The sequence below is a fragment of the Saimiri boliviensis genome, chromosome 8, assembly GCF_048565385.1.
Source record: "Saimiri boliviensis isolate mSaiBol1 chromosome 8, mSaiBol1.pri, whole genome shotgun sequence".
Lineage (NCBI taxonomy): Eukaryota > Metazoa > Chordata > Mammalia > Primates > Cebidae > Saimiri > Saimiri boliviensis.
The window spans coordinates 118,876,108-118,893,252 of record NC_133456.1 but is presented as its reverse complement, the minus strand read 5'-3'; the positions used below and the strand labels follow the sequence as shown (position 1 = coordinate 118,893,252).

The following is a 17,145-nucleotide window of genomic DNA, read 5'->3' as shown; positions in this document are numbered from 1 at the left end:
TTGCATGTGTTAGAATTTGTTTTTTATGTTTGAATAATATTCCAACGTGTGCACATGCTGCATTCGGTCCATCTGCTGATGGATGTGGGTTTGCACCTCTGGCCATTGTCAGTAATGCCGCTGTGGACGCTGGTGTGCAGGGCTTCTTGGCTGTTTGTGTATCTTCTTTGGGAAAATGTCTGTCCAAGTCCTTTGTCCATGTTTGAATTGTTGAGTTGTCAGAGTATTTTTTTCGAACTCCTGTGCCATGATTGAATTGATTGAGAGTTGTTGGAATGGGTGTTTTTTTTTTTTTTTTTTCATTCTCTGCTGTAGACCCAGATATGTAGACATTTGGGCGTGTTCTGTCCAGCCCTACTTTCTGTCACTTCTCTTTGTTCCGTTGCCTGGGGATGTAGAGTAGAATGGACTGTGTATTCCTCATCTACTGTGAAGGAATCAGCCGTCCTTGTTTTGCACCGGCGGAGAGGCTTTGGGAGGCAGACGCAGTTTGCAGAGGAGACAGCTGGGAGCTTGTGCATCTCCGACCTCCTTCCCGCCCCCAGTCAGGGCTGTGTGTGTAGTGTGTGGTGTCGCCTCTGCGTCTTTGTTGTTGTGTCTGACCCTGTCCCCCTTCCTCGTAGCACTGTGACCTCTGCTGTGTTCACCGTGGGAGACAATGTGGTTTCAGGCAGTGATGACCGTACGGTGAAAGTCTGGGACTTGAAAAACATGAGATCCCCCATTGCAACTATTCGCACAGACTCTGCCATTAACAGGTAAACTAAATCTGTTGGTTAAGTAAGTGGCTTAGTTTGATGTGAAAGGGTTGATTGTGATTGCATGTTTTATTCATAGAGGTTTCACTGATAGAGCCTCCGGGAAAATGGTTTGGGCTCCTTCATCCTCTAGCACAGTCTCAGTATTCCATGAAAACAAACTAACTTAGTCTAACATCAGGTTGGGTTAGTGAGATTGGTCAGAATAAGAATGACCTGGGCTCCTTCAGCCTCTAGCACAGTCTCAGTATTCCATGAAAACTTAAACTAAGTTAGTCTAAAACCAGGCTGGATTAGTGAGATTTGTGAGAATAAGAATGACCTGTTTGTGGCCAGATGTTGAGGACATCCCTTTACTCACCGTGAGGGGTTGGTCTTGTGTCTGGGTGGGTCTGTTTCTACCATTGAGCAGTGTGTGTGTGTGTGTGTGTCTGTATTGTGTGTATATGCACATGGGGTCTGTGTGATCTCGTTGGGTATGTGAGTAATTTGGTCTCCTTTTAATACTGCGTGTAAGCAGGTGGTACACGTATTTTGTTAATGTAGTCTGCTTTGAATTGTGAATAATAAGGAATCTCCTGCATCATTATCTGTAAACTCAAAAACTTACAGTGTCACTCTTTCATACACAATCCACTTTCATCTCTGCTTTGCAGGATCAACGTATGTGTTGGCCAGAAAATCATAGCCCTCCCCCATGACAACCGACAAGTGAGACTGTTTGATATGTCAGGAGTGCGCCTGGCACGACTTCCCCGGAGCAGCCGACAGGTAATGGCATGGTCACTGTGCACACACAGGGCACGGTGGAGGAGGATGGGCTACACAGCATGCCCATTGCTGCCAGTAGAAACGGAATGTGAGCTGCACGTTTGATTTCACATTTTCTAATAACCACGTTAGCAGAGAGAAATGACAGAAATTAACTTGAACGATAGAGTTAGCGTTATTTAATCAAATATGCAAAAATAATATAATTTCAACATGTAATCAATATAAAATTATTGGAGCTATTTTACATTCTTATTTTCTTACTGAGTCTTTGCCTGCTAAATTTTCATTGGAAATACTTGAGCTATATTAGAGTTCATAAAGTTTAGAGTTGAAAAAGTAGAGTCATATACCCAAGTTATTCCAGACTTACTTCAGTGTTCTTAATACCATGATCAGTTTTTAAGTTTAAAAATAAATAAGATAAAACATGCACTTCCTCTGTTTCACAGCCATGAGGAACAAGCTCTGTCGTGTACGTGTTAGTGGCTGCTCTGTAGGGAAGCAGGCTTAGGTGTCTGCGGTTGAGGCGGTACAGACTGGAAGTGTTGAGAGGCTTCATGGGCACTGTGGCCAGGCAGAAGCTGGCTGGGTTGTAGACTGAGAGGGGTCTTTAAGGTGGGACCTCCACCTCCAGCCAGAAAAACCCATTTCTATGGCAGGTTGTTGAGACCAGAAGAAATCTATTTAAATGTTAGTTTCTTGTAAGGTGAGAGCTTGCTCCTTGCTAACTCCGGAAGATGGCGGAGGGAGTTTCTCAGTATGTGCTGTTCAGCCCACCCGTCCTGGTTGCCTGGAAGGCACAAAGAGAATTGAGACTACGGCACCTGCACAGATGCAGAGGCCCTGGAGGACCTGGGGCCACTGTTCACATTTCCTGGTGATTCTGACGTGCTCTGAGTTGGGCCTGGGCCATAGTGTGGGTGGTGTTCGCTGTTGGATCTCCCCCAGGAGGTCACCAGGACAGCTGCGATGCACAGAAACCCACCCCCGGTCGAAGCAGCATCTCCCCAGCCTTGTGCTTGACAGAATTCGGGCGGCCGGGCGCGGTGGCTCAAGCCTGTAATCCCAGCACTTTGGGAGGCCGAGGAGGGTGGATCACGAGGCCAAGAGATCGAGACCATCCTGGTCAACATGGTGAAACCCCGTCTCTACTAAAAATACAAAAAAAAATAGCTGGGCATGGTGGCGCGTGCCTGTAATCCCAGCTACTCAGGAGGCTGAGGCAGGAGAATTGCCTGAACCCAGGAGGCGGAGGTTGCGGTGAGCCGAGATCGCGCCATTGCACTCCAGCCTGGGTAACAAGAGTGAAACTCCGTCTCAAAAAAAAAAAAAAAAAAAAAAAAAAACCAAAAAAACCAGAATTCGCTCCCAAGTCTCCTTCTTTCCTGTCTTCTTTTGATCTTGTTGGAGTACTGTCTTGATAACTGTGTAAGTAGATGGATTTGCTCCCTGAGACCCCCTGTGGGTACACAGGGCCACACACGCTCACAGGCAGCACGGGTGGCCCCCTCAGTGCCTCTGTGGCTCATTCTGTGGACAGTGGCTTGTGGCTCATGGGCCACAGCTGCTCTGCTTGGGGTGTGAGCCTCAGAAACGGCAGGCAGGGTGGGCGGTCAGGGAGGCGAGTGCGAAAGTGGGGGCTCCCAGCATGGCAGCACCTTTTCTTCCCATGGCACAGACTTTCTGGAAGTGACATTCCCTGAGACTGGGTGTCTTTTCAGTTCCCCTTCACGGTGCCAGCATGTGCTATTCAAAGTTAACTATTGATGTTTTTACTCCTTGATACAAATAAAAATAGTGGAGTAGAAAAATTTGGTGAAATTAAAGTGACTAAAATACACCTCACAACCCTAACAAAGCCATAAATTTCTTGTCCTGGGGAATCTTTCTATATTTTGTTAACAGCCGAGTATCATGTGTACCCTAAGCTGCATCTTAAACACACTAGAATGTTCTCTTTTCAAGGTGCCCATGTGAATTATAAAATTGCTGTGCAGCATGTAAAGTTTGCATTTTGAAGCACAAATTCATGAGAATGAATAGGACTGTATTACTTTGAGAGTATTTTCCCTTGGAAAAATGGAATTTTAAATGGTTCTTTGTGGTCCTAATTCCATGTAGACAGTTTTATTTTCAGTTATCTGTGAACATTCAGTTTTGCTGGCATTGTAGGATTCTGTGCCTGAGTTTATTTCCTCCTAAAGTGGTATGTGAAATGGATTTATTTTTAAGATGAATAAATGTGACTTTATTTAGAACTTGTAACACCTCTTCAGAGAAATGTGGTTTTCAGTGTCACAGAACCCTGTGGAGGCCCCTGGGGCGCGAGGGTCCCTGTGAAGTGGAGGCTCCTGGTGCGCGAGGGTCCCTGTGAAGTGGAGGCTCCTGGTGCGCGAGGGTCCCTGTGAAGTGGAGGCTCTTGGTGCGCGAGGGTCCCTGTGACGTGGAGGCTCCTGGTGCGCGAGGGTCCCTGTGACGTGGAGGCTCCTGGTGCGCGAGGGTCACTGTGACGTGGAGGCTCCTGGTGCGCGAGGGTCCCTGTGACGTGGAGGCTTCTGGCGCGCGAGGGTCCCTGTGACGTGGACGCTCCTGGTGCGCGAGGGTCCCTGTGACGTGGAGGCTCCTGGTGCGTGAGGGTCCCTGTGAAGTGGAGGCTCCTGGTGCGTGAGGGTCACTGTGACGTGGAGGCTCTTGGTGTGCGAGGGTCCCTGTGAAGTAGAGGCTCCTGGGGCGCATGAGATAGAAATCCCGTGAGAGCTCTGCCTGAGGTAAAAGTGCTGGCTGACTCTCTCCTGGAAGCTCTTTGTCCTTGGCACTTCTGCAGTGAATGCCATGAGTTTCACCTTAAAGAGCTCTCGTCCACAGCCTTGGTTTTTCCGCCAGTTAATGGATGCATTGCTGCTTCCTTTCTTGTGCCTTTTGTAATTCTTTGTTATGTGGTCTGTCTTAACAGTTTCATTTTTGTGGCCTATTGTGATTCTCTCTCCAAATGCATAAATATGATATTTATATGTGACTATTTTGCAGGAAAATGTTAGGCCATTCTTTGAGTGTTTCTTAATCTGTCAGCTTTACTTAATACTGACTCTTGTACCTTATGCTGTAATAGCAGCCCATGAGAGCTGTTGTGTAGTTTAGAAAATGCAGATGGGTCCTAAGGCATTGCTCACAGATATTCCAAGTGTTGTCTGAGAGCCTGCGTCTGCCACATACATTCACACTGATATGCTGTAAGCTCTGTTAAATATTTTGCAGTAACTTTTCCAGCATGCTGATATTTAACTGGAATTCCTGAAGATGGCAGGAATCTACCTAAAAGGCCATTTATTTATGCTTGTTTTATATGACATCAAATGTATTTTTCTAATTCTTTTATTACTGAAGCCAATTATTTGTTAAAATGGAATTTGAAGTCTTTGAGTTAAAATTTACCCCTAAATATCTCCTAGCCTCATTTATTAAAAAATTTCACACTGATCATTTATTTGTTTTGTCTGACTTCAAAAATCTCACACTGATCATTTATTTGTTTTGTCTGACTGGAATCTTACTCATTTTCTTAAAGAAGGAGTCATACAGTGCTTTTGGGGCAAGTCTCACCAACCCTTGAACTCACTGGGGCCCCCGCCTCACTCGTCCTGGGCTGGCCACACGTTCGATGGCTCTGCCCTGCTCGGTGGTCTTGGCTCTTGGGGACTGATCCTGTGCACCGTGTCGTTTAACATACTTACTTTGAGTGATGGAGTTATTCATTTGGCTGAGGTCTTATACATCTTACTATCAGGAATAATGCACTGATCGTGGTTTGTTTGATGTCACTAGGGCCACAGGAGAATGGTGTGCTGCTCGGCGTGGAGCGAAGACCACCCTGTGTGCAATCTGTTCACCTGTGGGTTTGACCGGCAAGCCATTGGTTGGAACATCAACATCCCTGCATTGCTGCAAGAAAAATAAGGTCACCGGCAGTCCTTAGTGTCCCTGTTTGCCAGCACGGACCTTTGATGGGTGCAGGCTCTTTTGCATATTAATCAGCCATTTTTGTGAGAGTCTGACCCTGGGAAGGGTGCTTTGTATGTGTTCTTTTCACATAGTGCCCAGCTTGCATGAAGTGTACAGAGACACGTGTGGTCGTATTTTTTACTTTTGTCTTGTGTATGTGTATTGGGTCCTTTAGGCCATAGAGGCGAAGCTCACCGCCCATGTAGCACACGAAATGGTTGTGAGTTGTTGACGTTGGACAGGTGAACAGTAGGGCATTACATTTGTGTGAATTAAATGTGAACCTGTGCATTATGTGGCGGCGTTGGCAGTCCTGCGTCCCTTGGAGTAACTGTGCTTATCTGCCTGTGCTGGCTGGTGACCAGCAGGATCACTCCGGGATTTGTGTTCACCTCTGTGTGAGGTTCAGCACGTGCTGTTATGTAGTCCGCTTCCACTGTCATTTCTGTTACAGTTCTGCAAAGGTAACCTGGAGTTTAGAAGTTAAAAAGAAGCATGGGATGTTGGACTTGTGCCATTTGGAGTTTCTTTAGGAAAGAAAAGGGTTCTGCTTTTTTTGTAGAAAATCATTTCAATCTCTCAAGGTCTCATGCTAGCAAATTTTGAAATAGGATTCTTGTCACTGATTTCAAGTATTAAGCAAAATGAATGTAAAGCACTTTAGTTTATAGCTGTGGTTATAAACAGTTTTTAGATGTTTCAAATGACTTGTCCATTGAATGTGACTTGACCTTGATCAGAGACCCTGCTGCCTGCACACAGAGCCCAGTGAATTCTCCGCACCTCAGTCATGTGCTTCCGAATGGGCTCACTCCCATGGTGGTGTTTGAGAGCCAACAACACTACCTCAGAGACGGGTCTCTGGGAAACTTTGGGTCTCACTGGTGCCTGACTGGAGCACTTTGGTTTATAGCTGGAATACTGAGTTCAGTTCAAAAGGCAAGAGAGACAGTCACACCGACGTGTCCTGAAGGTATAGGCTCGCCACTTAGGCGCACATGCTGATGGCCGCAGCCACCAGGCCCTGTGATGGGACGCTTCAGCTCCGACAGGGGGACGCCTTTCAGTGCCAGTCCCGTTCCTGCTGAGGGAGCCTGGTGTTCTTGCCTTCTTGGGAATTATTGCTCACCTGGTATCTGTATGTTAGTGTTTCTTGTTGAGTTATAGTTTTGATAAAGAGGCTCTCAGTTCCTGCCTCTCGTATTTTCAGTCCTTTGAATACGTCCACCTGGAGGCTTACCACTTGGAGAGACACAGGAAGGTGATCTTTACAGTTGTCGTGTGACACCCCAGGTCTTTGTGTCTTGCCCCGTTTAACGGTGATGTGGGAGGGAACCCATCTGAGGACTGGTAGATGTAGGTGCAGTAGGACGTGGGACTTTCAGACCTGTCCTTCTGTGCAGCTCACCAAGGGTGAGAGGCACCTCCTTACTTGGGTCTTCAGGGGCTGGTCCTGCGAGCTTCAGATCTAAATCCTCCAGAATGATTCTGAAATGACTGACAGCCTGAGGCCGAAGAATAATCGACAGTGACCTCATTTGGATCTGATGTGGCTAAGGGACAAACAGCAAATATTTCAGTTATTTTGATGTTAAAGATAAAAAATGTGTTGTGTTTTTGTCTGACATTGTTTCTTGACTGCACTGTTCAGAGAGTCCACTGTCCAGAGTCCTCCTGGGCCCTCCGGTTGATGAGAATCTCAGGTTTTGACTCCTACTGTCCTGAGTGAACTTGCCTCATGTACAGCTGTGCTGTGTCTGGATGTTGCTGGGCCCTGCTTTTTCTCATGGCTGGAGGTCCGATTGCTAGAGCCTCCTGCAGTGCACATGCAAAGGCCTGAGCCCAGGGCGGCTTCCGGGGCCACTGCACAGTGCCGGCTTAGGTTCCTCGGAGTTTAATTTGAAAGTCTGGGTATCTTAGGATGTTGGTTAGGAACATTGAAAGATGGCTGCAGATAGCTAAATCAAACTTAGGAACCAGATTAAAACATTTTTGAAGCTTTTAAAAATCCATAGTCAGAGTGGCCATTGAGACCCAGGTATGCTGGTGACCTTCACTGCCACACCTGCTCACCTTCTCCAGCAAACTGGAGGTACCTCAGAAATGGCTCCTCCTGCACATCCTCGGGACGCAGCCCTGTCATGCCGAGGGAGAGCTCTCGGGAGTGGAGGCGCCGTGCTGTTTGCCGCTGTGTCATCTTCTAACGTGAACTCATCACTGCTACTGCAGTGTGTTAATCAGGAGTCACATACAAGATGGGGATGGTGTGTGTGTGTGCACACGCGCATGGGCATGTGCACATGTGTGTGGCTAAGTTAAGTCATGCTGTCAGCCACATGTGATGTCGTCTGAAACAGTATTTGGAAATGGGAACAGTTTTGTTCTTTATGCTGATGTGTCCAGAATTTCATTTAATAATAGATGGAAAATGTGTGGTTGCTATAAAGTGTGTATCAATACAGAATTTCATAAGAGCCGTGTTGTTGGGCAAAGCAACTCTCTTTTTCAACCACTGCTCATCAGTTTCTGTAGAGACAAAAATTCTGTACATATTTTGGAATCTGAAGAATCCTATGTAAATCATTTGTTACTTAAATCTGTGAAAAACATGTTTCTTTGGAGGAAAGTATGCATTTATAAGTGTTCTGTGGAATCAGTTTTTATTGTATCGATATAATTGTCTCTAAGTGTTCAGTGTCTTCATTGCAATATGAAATTCATTAAAATGTCCGTGTTCCATAATTACTATTATAAAAGCTTTGTGTTATTGGGAGTCTCTTATTTTATTATTTTTATCATTTTTCATGTTTTGTTTTGGTGAAACATTGGGAATGACTGTAGAAACATCACGATGACCCAGAAGTTGAACAAATATAATACTGGTCATTCGAAAAATTTTTGGACTTAAAAAAATCAGTTGTGTTTTCTATCCATCTCTTATGCTAACATTAAACAATACATAATTATGCTTCTTCATTCCCATCAGGACCTCAACAACTTCTATAAGGATTAACCGTTTAATATAATTTTTGGTAAAGTTCCTCAGTATAATAAAATGCTTGTACTGTTCTCATTGCAGTAACCTTGTTTGAAAGTTAAAAAAAAAATACAGTTACAGAAAGTAGGTGCCACTTTCTGTGGGGGAATGCAAACCAGATTGGCATGGGCTCCTGGTGCATGGCCGTGTCTCACCCAAGCGCTGAGACTGTGGCTGAGGCTGTGGTTGAGGCCATGACTAAAGCTGAGGCCAAGGCTGAGACCATGGCCGGTGCTGTGGCTGTGGCTGTGGCTTTGGCTGTGGTTGTGGCTGTGGCTGTTGCTGAGACTGAGGCTGGCGTTGGGGCTGGGGCTACGGTTGTGGCCTCGTCTGAGGCTGTGGCTGAGGCTGACACCAGGGCTGGGGCCGGGGCTGTGGCTGGGACCTTGGCGGTGGCTGAGGACGTGGCTGTGGCTGTGGCTGTGGCTATGGCCCGAACTGTGGCTGAGGCTGAGGTTGTTATGGTGTCAGCAGGTGGAGAGTCTGGGAGGGTTCTTGCTTGTGCAGACAGTGCCTCCTTCACACTGGCGAGACCACTGCTTAAGCTGTGTTGGCGCTGGGAGCATCTTCACCCAGAAAGGCAGACCATTTCTCCACTGGTTACTTAACTTTCTCAATCTTCCTCCTTAGATAGCCTGTGATTATTGTCTAAATTTTATAATGTTACATCTTCAGTGAATATAAAAGTTCATGCTCTATTAGTATCAAGAATTCAGAAGGAAATGCTTATACATTGCCGTGATTTCACCAAAACGCCAGGACACTGGTCTCCCTTACTAGCTATAGTTTTACCATCTGTTTTTCCTTAATAACTTAGAATTTAAAAAATTATGCTAAAATTTGGGAACACCTGAACTTATTATATGCAACATATGCAATTTATATTACAGTGGGAAGAAGCTGAAAATGAAATTAGCTAAAAGTCTTTTATGATTTTTTTATTGATTAAAAAAAAATTTTTTTTTTTTTTTTTTTGAGACGTGGCCTCACTGTGTTGCCTAGGCTAATTGCTTGCCTTGGCCTCCCAAAGTGCTAGAATTACAGGCTTGAGCCACCACGCCTGGCCAAAAGTCTTGTGTAATTTTAAATTAATTTTAGTAGAATATCTTTTATTAAGCAGCTTTTGGCCAAAATGAAAATGAACTAAGCAGGTCTTTGGAGCTGCAGGAGCTCTGTGTGGAAGACAACCAAGAATTTCCTGGGGTCTCTTGGTTTGTGCACTGAGTGGAGAATAGTGAGGAGCTACCTTGGGTATCTGGTCAAGGAGGCTTCTCTGAGGTGAGTCAAGGCACCAGGCAGTGGCAGGGAGAGTTTCCAGTGAGCAGAGTGCCATATGCAAAAGCTAGGTGAGCTTGGCACACTTCAGGTGCTGAGGTCACAGTGTGACCAGAGTGCAGGTGAAAGGTAGTGGCATGCATGGGGTAGCTGGGATGACACGCAGGCACTGTCTTGCTAGGAAGCTCTGGGGAAGAGCTTTCATCCTCTGCACCTGAGAGGGTGAAGATCAGAAGTGGAGAGACTGCCCAGTCATCCAGGTGGAGGATGTTAGCTGCTGGGCTATGTTGGTGGCAGTAGGGATGGAGAAAGAGGATGAATTGAGTTATATCTCGGGGTTAGAACAGGCAGTTCTTGCTGGAAAGAAGTGTTCTTCATTTGAAAGTTCAGAAAACATCTAGGAAAGGTATTGACTGTGCAGGCATTTCTTAATGTACTCAAGATGTTTCATGCACCAACAGCCTAAAATATATAAATATATGATCAGGATTTTCACCTTAAAAGGTTGATGATAGGTTAGGAAATGTCAGCTACAGCTTAGAGACATTATTATCTTAGCTAAGTTCATCTGTCACTTGTGCTCATGAGCATCTTGCCCCCACCACGCCACAGACTCTGCCTCCCTCTCACCTGGCACCATGTCTGCCTCTCACCGTGGATGCTATCGGAGTGGTCATGCCTTAGCACGTGACACCTTGTCTAGGCATGATTGATTGGGGGTAGGAGGGTCTCAGGCCTTCGGGCTTGACCTGGAACAAAAACACCAGCTCTCTTGGGCCTGTGGTTTGTGGATGACAGACAGCAGGACTTCTCAGCCTCCGTAACTGCATGAGCCAATCCCTATCACAAGTCTTTGTGTATCTGTATACATCCTGTTGGTTCTGTTTTTCTGGAGAACTGTAATACAGTAACCTATTTAATTAATTGTTCTAGTACTGTTTGTTATGCATATGAAATTAAATGATCAATTTGGATCCCAACCTCACACCAAACAAAAAATTCCAGCATTAGCTGTTAAAAGAAATTTTAAAGGAGAATCATCAAAATTAAATTTTTAAAATAACATTAGGTTTATTAAACAGTTCTTTAAAAATGCATTAAGCAGGCCAGGCAAGGTGACTCACTCCTGTGATCCCAGCACCTTGAGAGGCTGAGGTGGGCGGATTGCCTGAGGTCAGGAGTTTGAGATCAGCGTGGTCAATGGTGAAACCCCATCTCTACTAAAAGTACCAAAATTAGCCAGGTGTGATGGCACACACCTGTAGTCCCAGCCACTCATGAGGCTGAGGCAGGAGAATCACTTGAACCCAGGAGACGGAGGTTGCAGTGAGCCAAGAACAAGCCACTGCACTCCAGCCTGGGCGACAGAGCAAGACTCCATCTAAAAAAAATCCATTAGGCATACGAGAAAAGGTGGATGAATTCAAAAGTTAAAAGGTTCTGTTAATTCTAAGACACCTTTAGGGTGAAATGATAAACTGCAAGTGGTAGTTGCAACATATATATATCACAAAGGACTGCTATCCAGGATAGCAAACAAAATAAAATTTTATATGTCCATAGGATAATTGGAAATTGAACAGCAGACCTGAATAGGTATGTCACAAAAGAGAAAATAAGAGCCAATACCAAAATACAGAAATCAGGAATAGGAAAATTAAGGCCAAAATGAAATACCATTTTGCAGTCATTAGATTGAAGGGAAAATCTGTGGAGCGTATATAGACTACTAGAACTCTGCATCTTGGAAACAGTCTGGCTGTTGTGCATTCATCCGTGCCCAGCACACTAGGTGTGTGTTTAGAACATGGTTGATTACGCTGGAATGTGTAGAGCATTTGCATTAGAATTGTCTTGAGTGTTTGTTAAAATGGAGACTTCTGGGTCTCCAGAAGCTACTGACTCAGAATATCTGGGGAAGGGTGAACTGCCTTTTGTGATAAACATGCTCTCACACGGAATTCTACTGTCCAGTTTGAGAACTACTCTTCTAAAGTCCCCACATGTGCTAGGGGACTGTGCAGGGTAACAGCACCAAACTAGAAACAACCCAAACGTATCGATGGGGGTAGACAAACGGTTATATTTAACACAGAGAAATGGCACAGAGCGGTAAAATTGGAGAGCAGCATGCTGCACGCAACCCTTGATCTTAGGAACATACATGCTGCATGCAACTCTTGGTCTTAGGAACATAATGTGGAATGAAAGCATAGGCACTGAAGACCACGGACATATGAAACTTTTCATAAAGTATAAAAACAAGGAAAACCAAACCACGTCTGCCTGTGCATCTCTCTAATCTGTGTTCACATATTTTGGGGTCAAAGGGTGGGATTGGGAAGAGGAGAATTGGCAGTGTTTGGTTCTTAAGTCAGATGTGTTTTTTTTTTCTTTTTTCTTTTTTTTTTTTTTGGAGATAGTGTCTCACTCTGTCACCCAGGCTGGAGTGCATTGACCCAATTACAGCTCACTGAAGCCTCGATCTCCTGGGCTCAATCGATCCTCCCATATCAGCCCCCATATCAGCCTCCCTAGTAGCTAGGACTACAGATGTGTGCCACTATACTTGGCTAATTTTTGTATGTTTTTGTAGAGACAGGGTTTTGCTGTGTTGCCCAGGCTGGTCTTGAACTCCTGGGCTCAAGCAATCTGAGTATTCACACTTTATAATACTTTATAATTTGAAGGAATTTTTTAACACTATTTCTTCAATGTACCTAATATATAATTTAAAAAGTATTATAAGATATTCTAAAGAGAAAGCATGTGTTATTCCAAAGATGGATAAAGTGAATGCCGATAAGATGCAGGGATTTATACCAATATTTTTTGACAGCATCAGTTTTAAAGTCATCATTTGAAGGGCCATATTTTATTCGCTTCACATATTAGTACTTTTTCCATTTACAAACATGTAGTTTTATTATTCTATACTGTCTGATTTTCAGGCACTGTGCACATTTTATAGGAGGAAACTCAAAGCCAATTTTGTTCCAAGATAATGTTCTTCAGAAAATGGTCGCTAAGGAAGTTGTTGAAAGGCAGTGAGTTACACTGTGTCAAAACTGGTCTGCTTTCAAATACATTTTGGAAATCTCAGCTTTAAAGAAGGAAATGTAATAAGGATTTCATTTGCCAGGTTTGAGCATGAAACAATAAGAGCAGTTTTCTAATGTTGCTCATAAACTGGGACTGAAAATCATTTCAAATCCATGAGACAGTCCAAAAATGGTTATTGAGCAATGACCACATACTGGAATAAGAATTTTTATTCTTGGTCTGTGTTTTGGGAAAACAGCATTTCATTGCATAGGTGGATAAGTTCTAGAATAATGGCTAAACATGTAATCATTTTCTGTAATGCATATGTATTACAGAAGTTTTCTAGCTCCTGAAGTATTAAAGAGTTTTCTAGCTCCATAATATAAAAATGTTCTACTGATAAACTTTATTTTCCTTCTTTTTCAGTAATAAAATTAATTGTATATGTTCTCTAACCACTTCCTGTCAGAAGGAGCTAATTTTAGTTTTCCTGTCTTTAGAAACAGCTTTATTCTGGTTTAAGAGACACACCAGACATATTTAAGGTATAAAACGTGATTTCCTTTGACAGGCATTTATCATGAAATCATCCCCACAACCGAAATCATGCACAATCCCCCAAGGAAGTCACTTGGGCCCCTCCATGTTCCCCATACTGCCCCTCCTTACCCCCCACTCCAACCCCCCACTCCAACATTGGTCTACCTTCTGTCACTAGGGATTAATTTTCATTTTCTATAATTTTATATAAATGCAATTATATGGTATGTATGTTTTGGTTTCTTTCACTCAGAAACATTATTTTGAAAGATCAATTTTATTGTGTATACCAATATATTTCTTCTCATTGCTGAGTAGGATTTTGTATGGACATACCACATTTATCTGTTTATCTGCTGATGGACATTTAGATTGTTTCCAGTTTTTGGCTGTTTCAAATAAAGCTGATAATGCACATTTGTGCACAAGTCTCTGTGTTGACATATTTTCATTCTCCTGGGTGAATTTCTGTAAATGCTGATTTTTAACTCCGAGAACCTGCCATACCATTTTCCAATGTGGCTGTTCTGGAGACCTGTGGTTTCCATTCCAACATGTAAAAGAGCTTGGAAGTAGTCTCTCCCACCCTCACCATAAAAAGGTGAAAAACAGAAAACAGTGATTTTTCTTAGATCACAGCAGAGAGTTGTGGTTACAGGGCAAACTGCTGACCCCAAAACTGGAGAAACAGGCAGATACAGAGAATGATGGCTTCTGGAAGAGCAGCTGCTGGAGCCTGAAATGGCTAGGGGCCCCAAATGGGGTCATGGAGGCATTGATGGAGGCTGGAGCTGACTGTGGAGTGAAGGCTCCCAGATGTCTGGTCTGCTGGTTGCCTCAATTTCATGGATTCTACTTCCAGGAGCACCACCAAGTTCCCATGGTGAAGATGGGAGAAAGATCCCCTCCAGTATGGTGGTGGTGGTGGGGTGGGGGCGGGAAGGTGACTGTGAAGCCAGCCAGAGCTTTCTCACTACAGACCCCACTCTGCAAGGGCAAGGCCTTCACCAGCATGACTGAGTTGGGAGAAATCACTCAGCTCTAGCCTCTCAGCCTTCCTGTCTCAGGGGGCAATACCTTGAGAATCACTTGTGGAGGTTACAGCCACAGTGTGCAGGCCCCCTGAAAACATGAGACCAAATCATGGCATTACAGTCCGATCCCTTCCTCTCCCCTTTCCTCCTCTTCTCTTTCCTCCCTATCCTTCTTCCACCTGGCCTCACAACCACAGAGCTCCTGAATAAGGACAGCCAAGGGGCCAGAGCTCCGTCTCAACTTAAGAAGGAATTTCAAGGGAAATCCAAGACAACAGGGGAGACAAAAGCAAAGACACCAGAGTATATTGAAGCCTTTGATTGCTGCAGCTGCAGCAGACAACAAGCCCAGCATCCCTCCTAGACAGAGGCTAAAACCTCACACCAAAAGCCTGCTTACCTTAGTGCCTTCTGCTTAATACGCCGCGTTTAGCTTTCAGTTGAAGATGAGAAGGTGCACCAAAAGTCAAAACACGATCTGAAGAGACAAAGCATCAGACCAGACTCAGAGACTTTGGAATTGGCAGACACGAATTTAAAAATAACTATGATGAGTATGCTAAGGACTCAAGTGGAAAAAGTGAACAACGGGCAAGAACAGTTGGGTAATGTAGGTAGACAAATGGAAATTCTAAGAATAAAAGAAAGAAATAACACCGTAACAGAAGTGGAGAATGCCTTTGATTGGCTTTTAGCAGACTACACATGGCTGAGAAAAGCATCAGTGAACTTCAATAGAAACCACTTGAAAAGCAAAGTAAAAAAAAGAATGAAAAAGGCAGAATGGTATCAAAGATTTGTGGCAAAATTACAAAAGATGTAATATGCATGTTTGGGAATACCAGGAGGAGAAAGAAAGGATGAGGAGAAAGATGTAAAGTAATTTGGAAAGTTTGAAAACTTTGCAAAATTAATAGGAAACACAAGACTACAAATCAAGGAAGCTTAAGGAAGAAATACCAAGTGGATAAATACCAAGAGACTTGGTCAACACTTAGGCATGTTATATTCAAACTGCAGAAAACCAAAGATAAAAAGAGAATCTTGAAAGGAGTTAGGGAAAAAACACTTTTATCTGTGGAGGAACGATATTAATAATGACATCAGACATCAGGAACCATGCAACTAAGAAGAGAATAGAGTGAAATGTTAAAAGTCTGAAAGAAAAGACTATCAGTAAAGAATTTTGTGTCTAGAGAATTATCCTGCAAAAGTGAGAGAGAAATAGTTTCCAGGACAAAAACAGAGGAAACGTGCATTTATCTGTATCCTGCAGTTTTAAAAAATTTTACCAGTTAATTATAATCACTTTTAGAATAGGTTCTGTCGGATTTTCTACCTTGTGATAATAGCAGTTGGTTTATTTTTTTACTTTGATGTATTGTGATGGTGAGAACCCTTAATACAATGTGGGACCAAAGTGGGGAAGGTGAACTCCATCTTGTTCCTGATCTGAAAAAGAAGGCACTCGGTATTTCACCATTAATTAGGATATTAGCTTATGTTTTCAACAGATGTTCTTCATCAAGTTGGAGGAGTTCCATTTATTGGTTGCTGAAGAATTACCAGAAATGCATGCAGGATTTTTTTTTTCAATTTTTTTGGTGCTTATTGAGATAGCCATATTTTGTTAATATGATGATTTATATTAATGGATTTATGAATGTTAAACCAACCTTGCGTTTTTGAAGATAAGCTCAGTTTTGTCATCCTGTACTATTCTTTTTTATATTTCTACATTTGATTTACAATTATTTTGCTAAGGACTTTTATATATGTTAATAAGAGACTAGGCTGCAGTTTTCTTCTGAAATGTCTGTCTGATTTTAGTATCAGTGTAATGCAGGCCTCATAGAATTGGAAAGATTTCCCTATTCTTCAATTTTCTGAAAAAGTTGATGTGGAATTGGTATTATTTTTGCCTCAGATGTTTGGTAGAGTTCATGAGCGAAGCAATGTGGATATGGAATTTTCTTTGTGAAAAGGTTTTAAACGGTAAGTTAAATATATTTGATATGAGGATAATTCAAGTTATCGGTTTCTACTTGAGTTAAACATTGATAGCTTATATTTTTCAAGGAATTCCTTCATTTCATCTAAGCTATTGAATTTATTGTCATAAAGTTGTTCACATTATTCACTTCTCATGTTTTAGTATCTGTGGAATCTGTAATAATGTCACCTCTCTCATTCCTGATATTGGTAACTATGTCTTCCTTTCCTGTCTTTTCTGATTAATATGGCTGAAGGTCTATCAATTTTATTGATACTTTTAATGAACAAGATTTTGGTTCATTGATTTTTCTATTTCATTTGGTATTTTATTGTTTTCTGCTCTGATTTTTATTATTTCCTTTCTTCTCATTACTTTTGAGTTTACTTTGTTCTTTTTTCACTTAAGGTGGGAAGCTGTGGTCTTTGATTTAAATAGAAGTGAGAAAATTATATTTCCATAGTATCTAACTGTGTAGATGAGAACTTTTAAAATAGGTGACACATTGTGGTTTTTATTTTTGGTGGTTGTTATTGCTGCTATTGTTTTTAAGTGAAAACATTTTATTAGGAAAAGTAAAGTCACAAAAACATAAAAGTTGTCTTTACCAGAATGAAACCACATTTCATAGCCCTTTAGGAAACATTGCACAGTAGTGTTTAATTGCAGTTACTTTCTTTTTTTCTCAAG

General features: G+C 42.8%; 1 protein-coding gene across 9 annotated transcripts in view; it reads left to right on the top strand.

The window, feature by feature from the left end:
- Positions 1 to 17,145, top strand: part of WDR37 (WD repeat domain 37) — a 152,286-nt gene that overhangs the window by 77,223 nt on the left and 57,918 nt on the right. For 6 of the 9 annotated variants that reach the window (XR_012519009.1, XR_012519010.1, XR_012519008.1 and 3 more), the window contains exons 12-13: positions 624 to 758; positions 1,415 to 1,529. Coding sequence is in view for 5 of the 9 variants with exons in the window: in XM_074405131.1 (XP_074261232.1) it covers positions 624 to 758; positions 1,415 to 1,529 (250 nt within the window). In the remaining 4 variants the exon portion in view is untranslated. The other 3 variants (XM_039478936.2, XM_039478935.2, XM_074405132.1) reach the window with 2 other exon arrangements.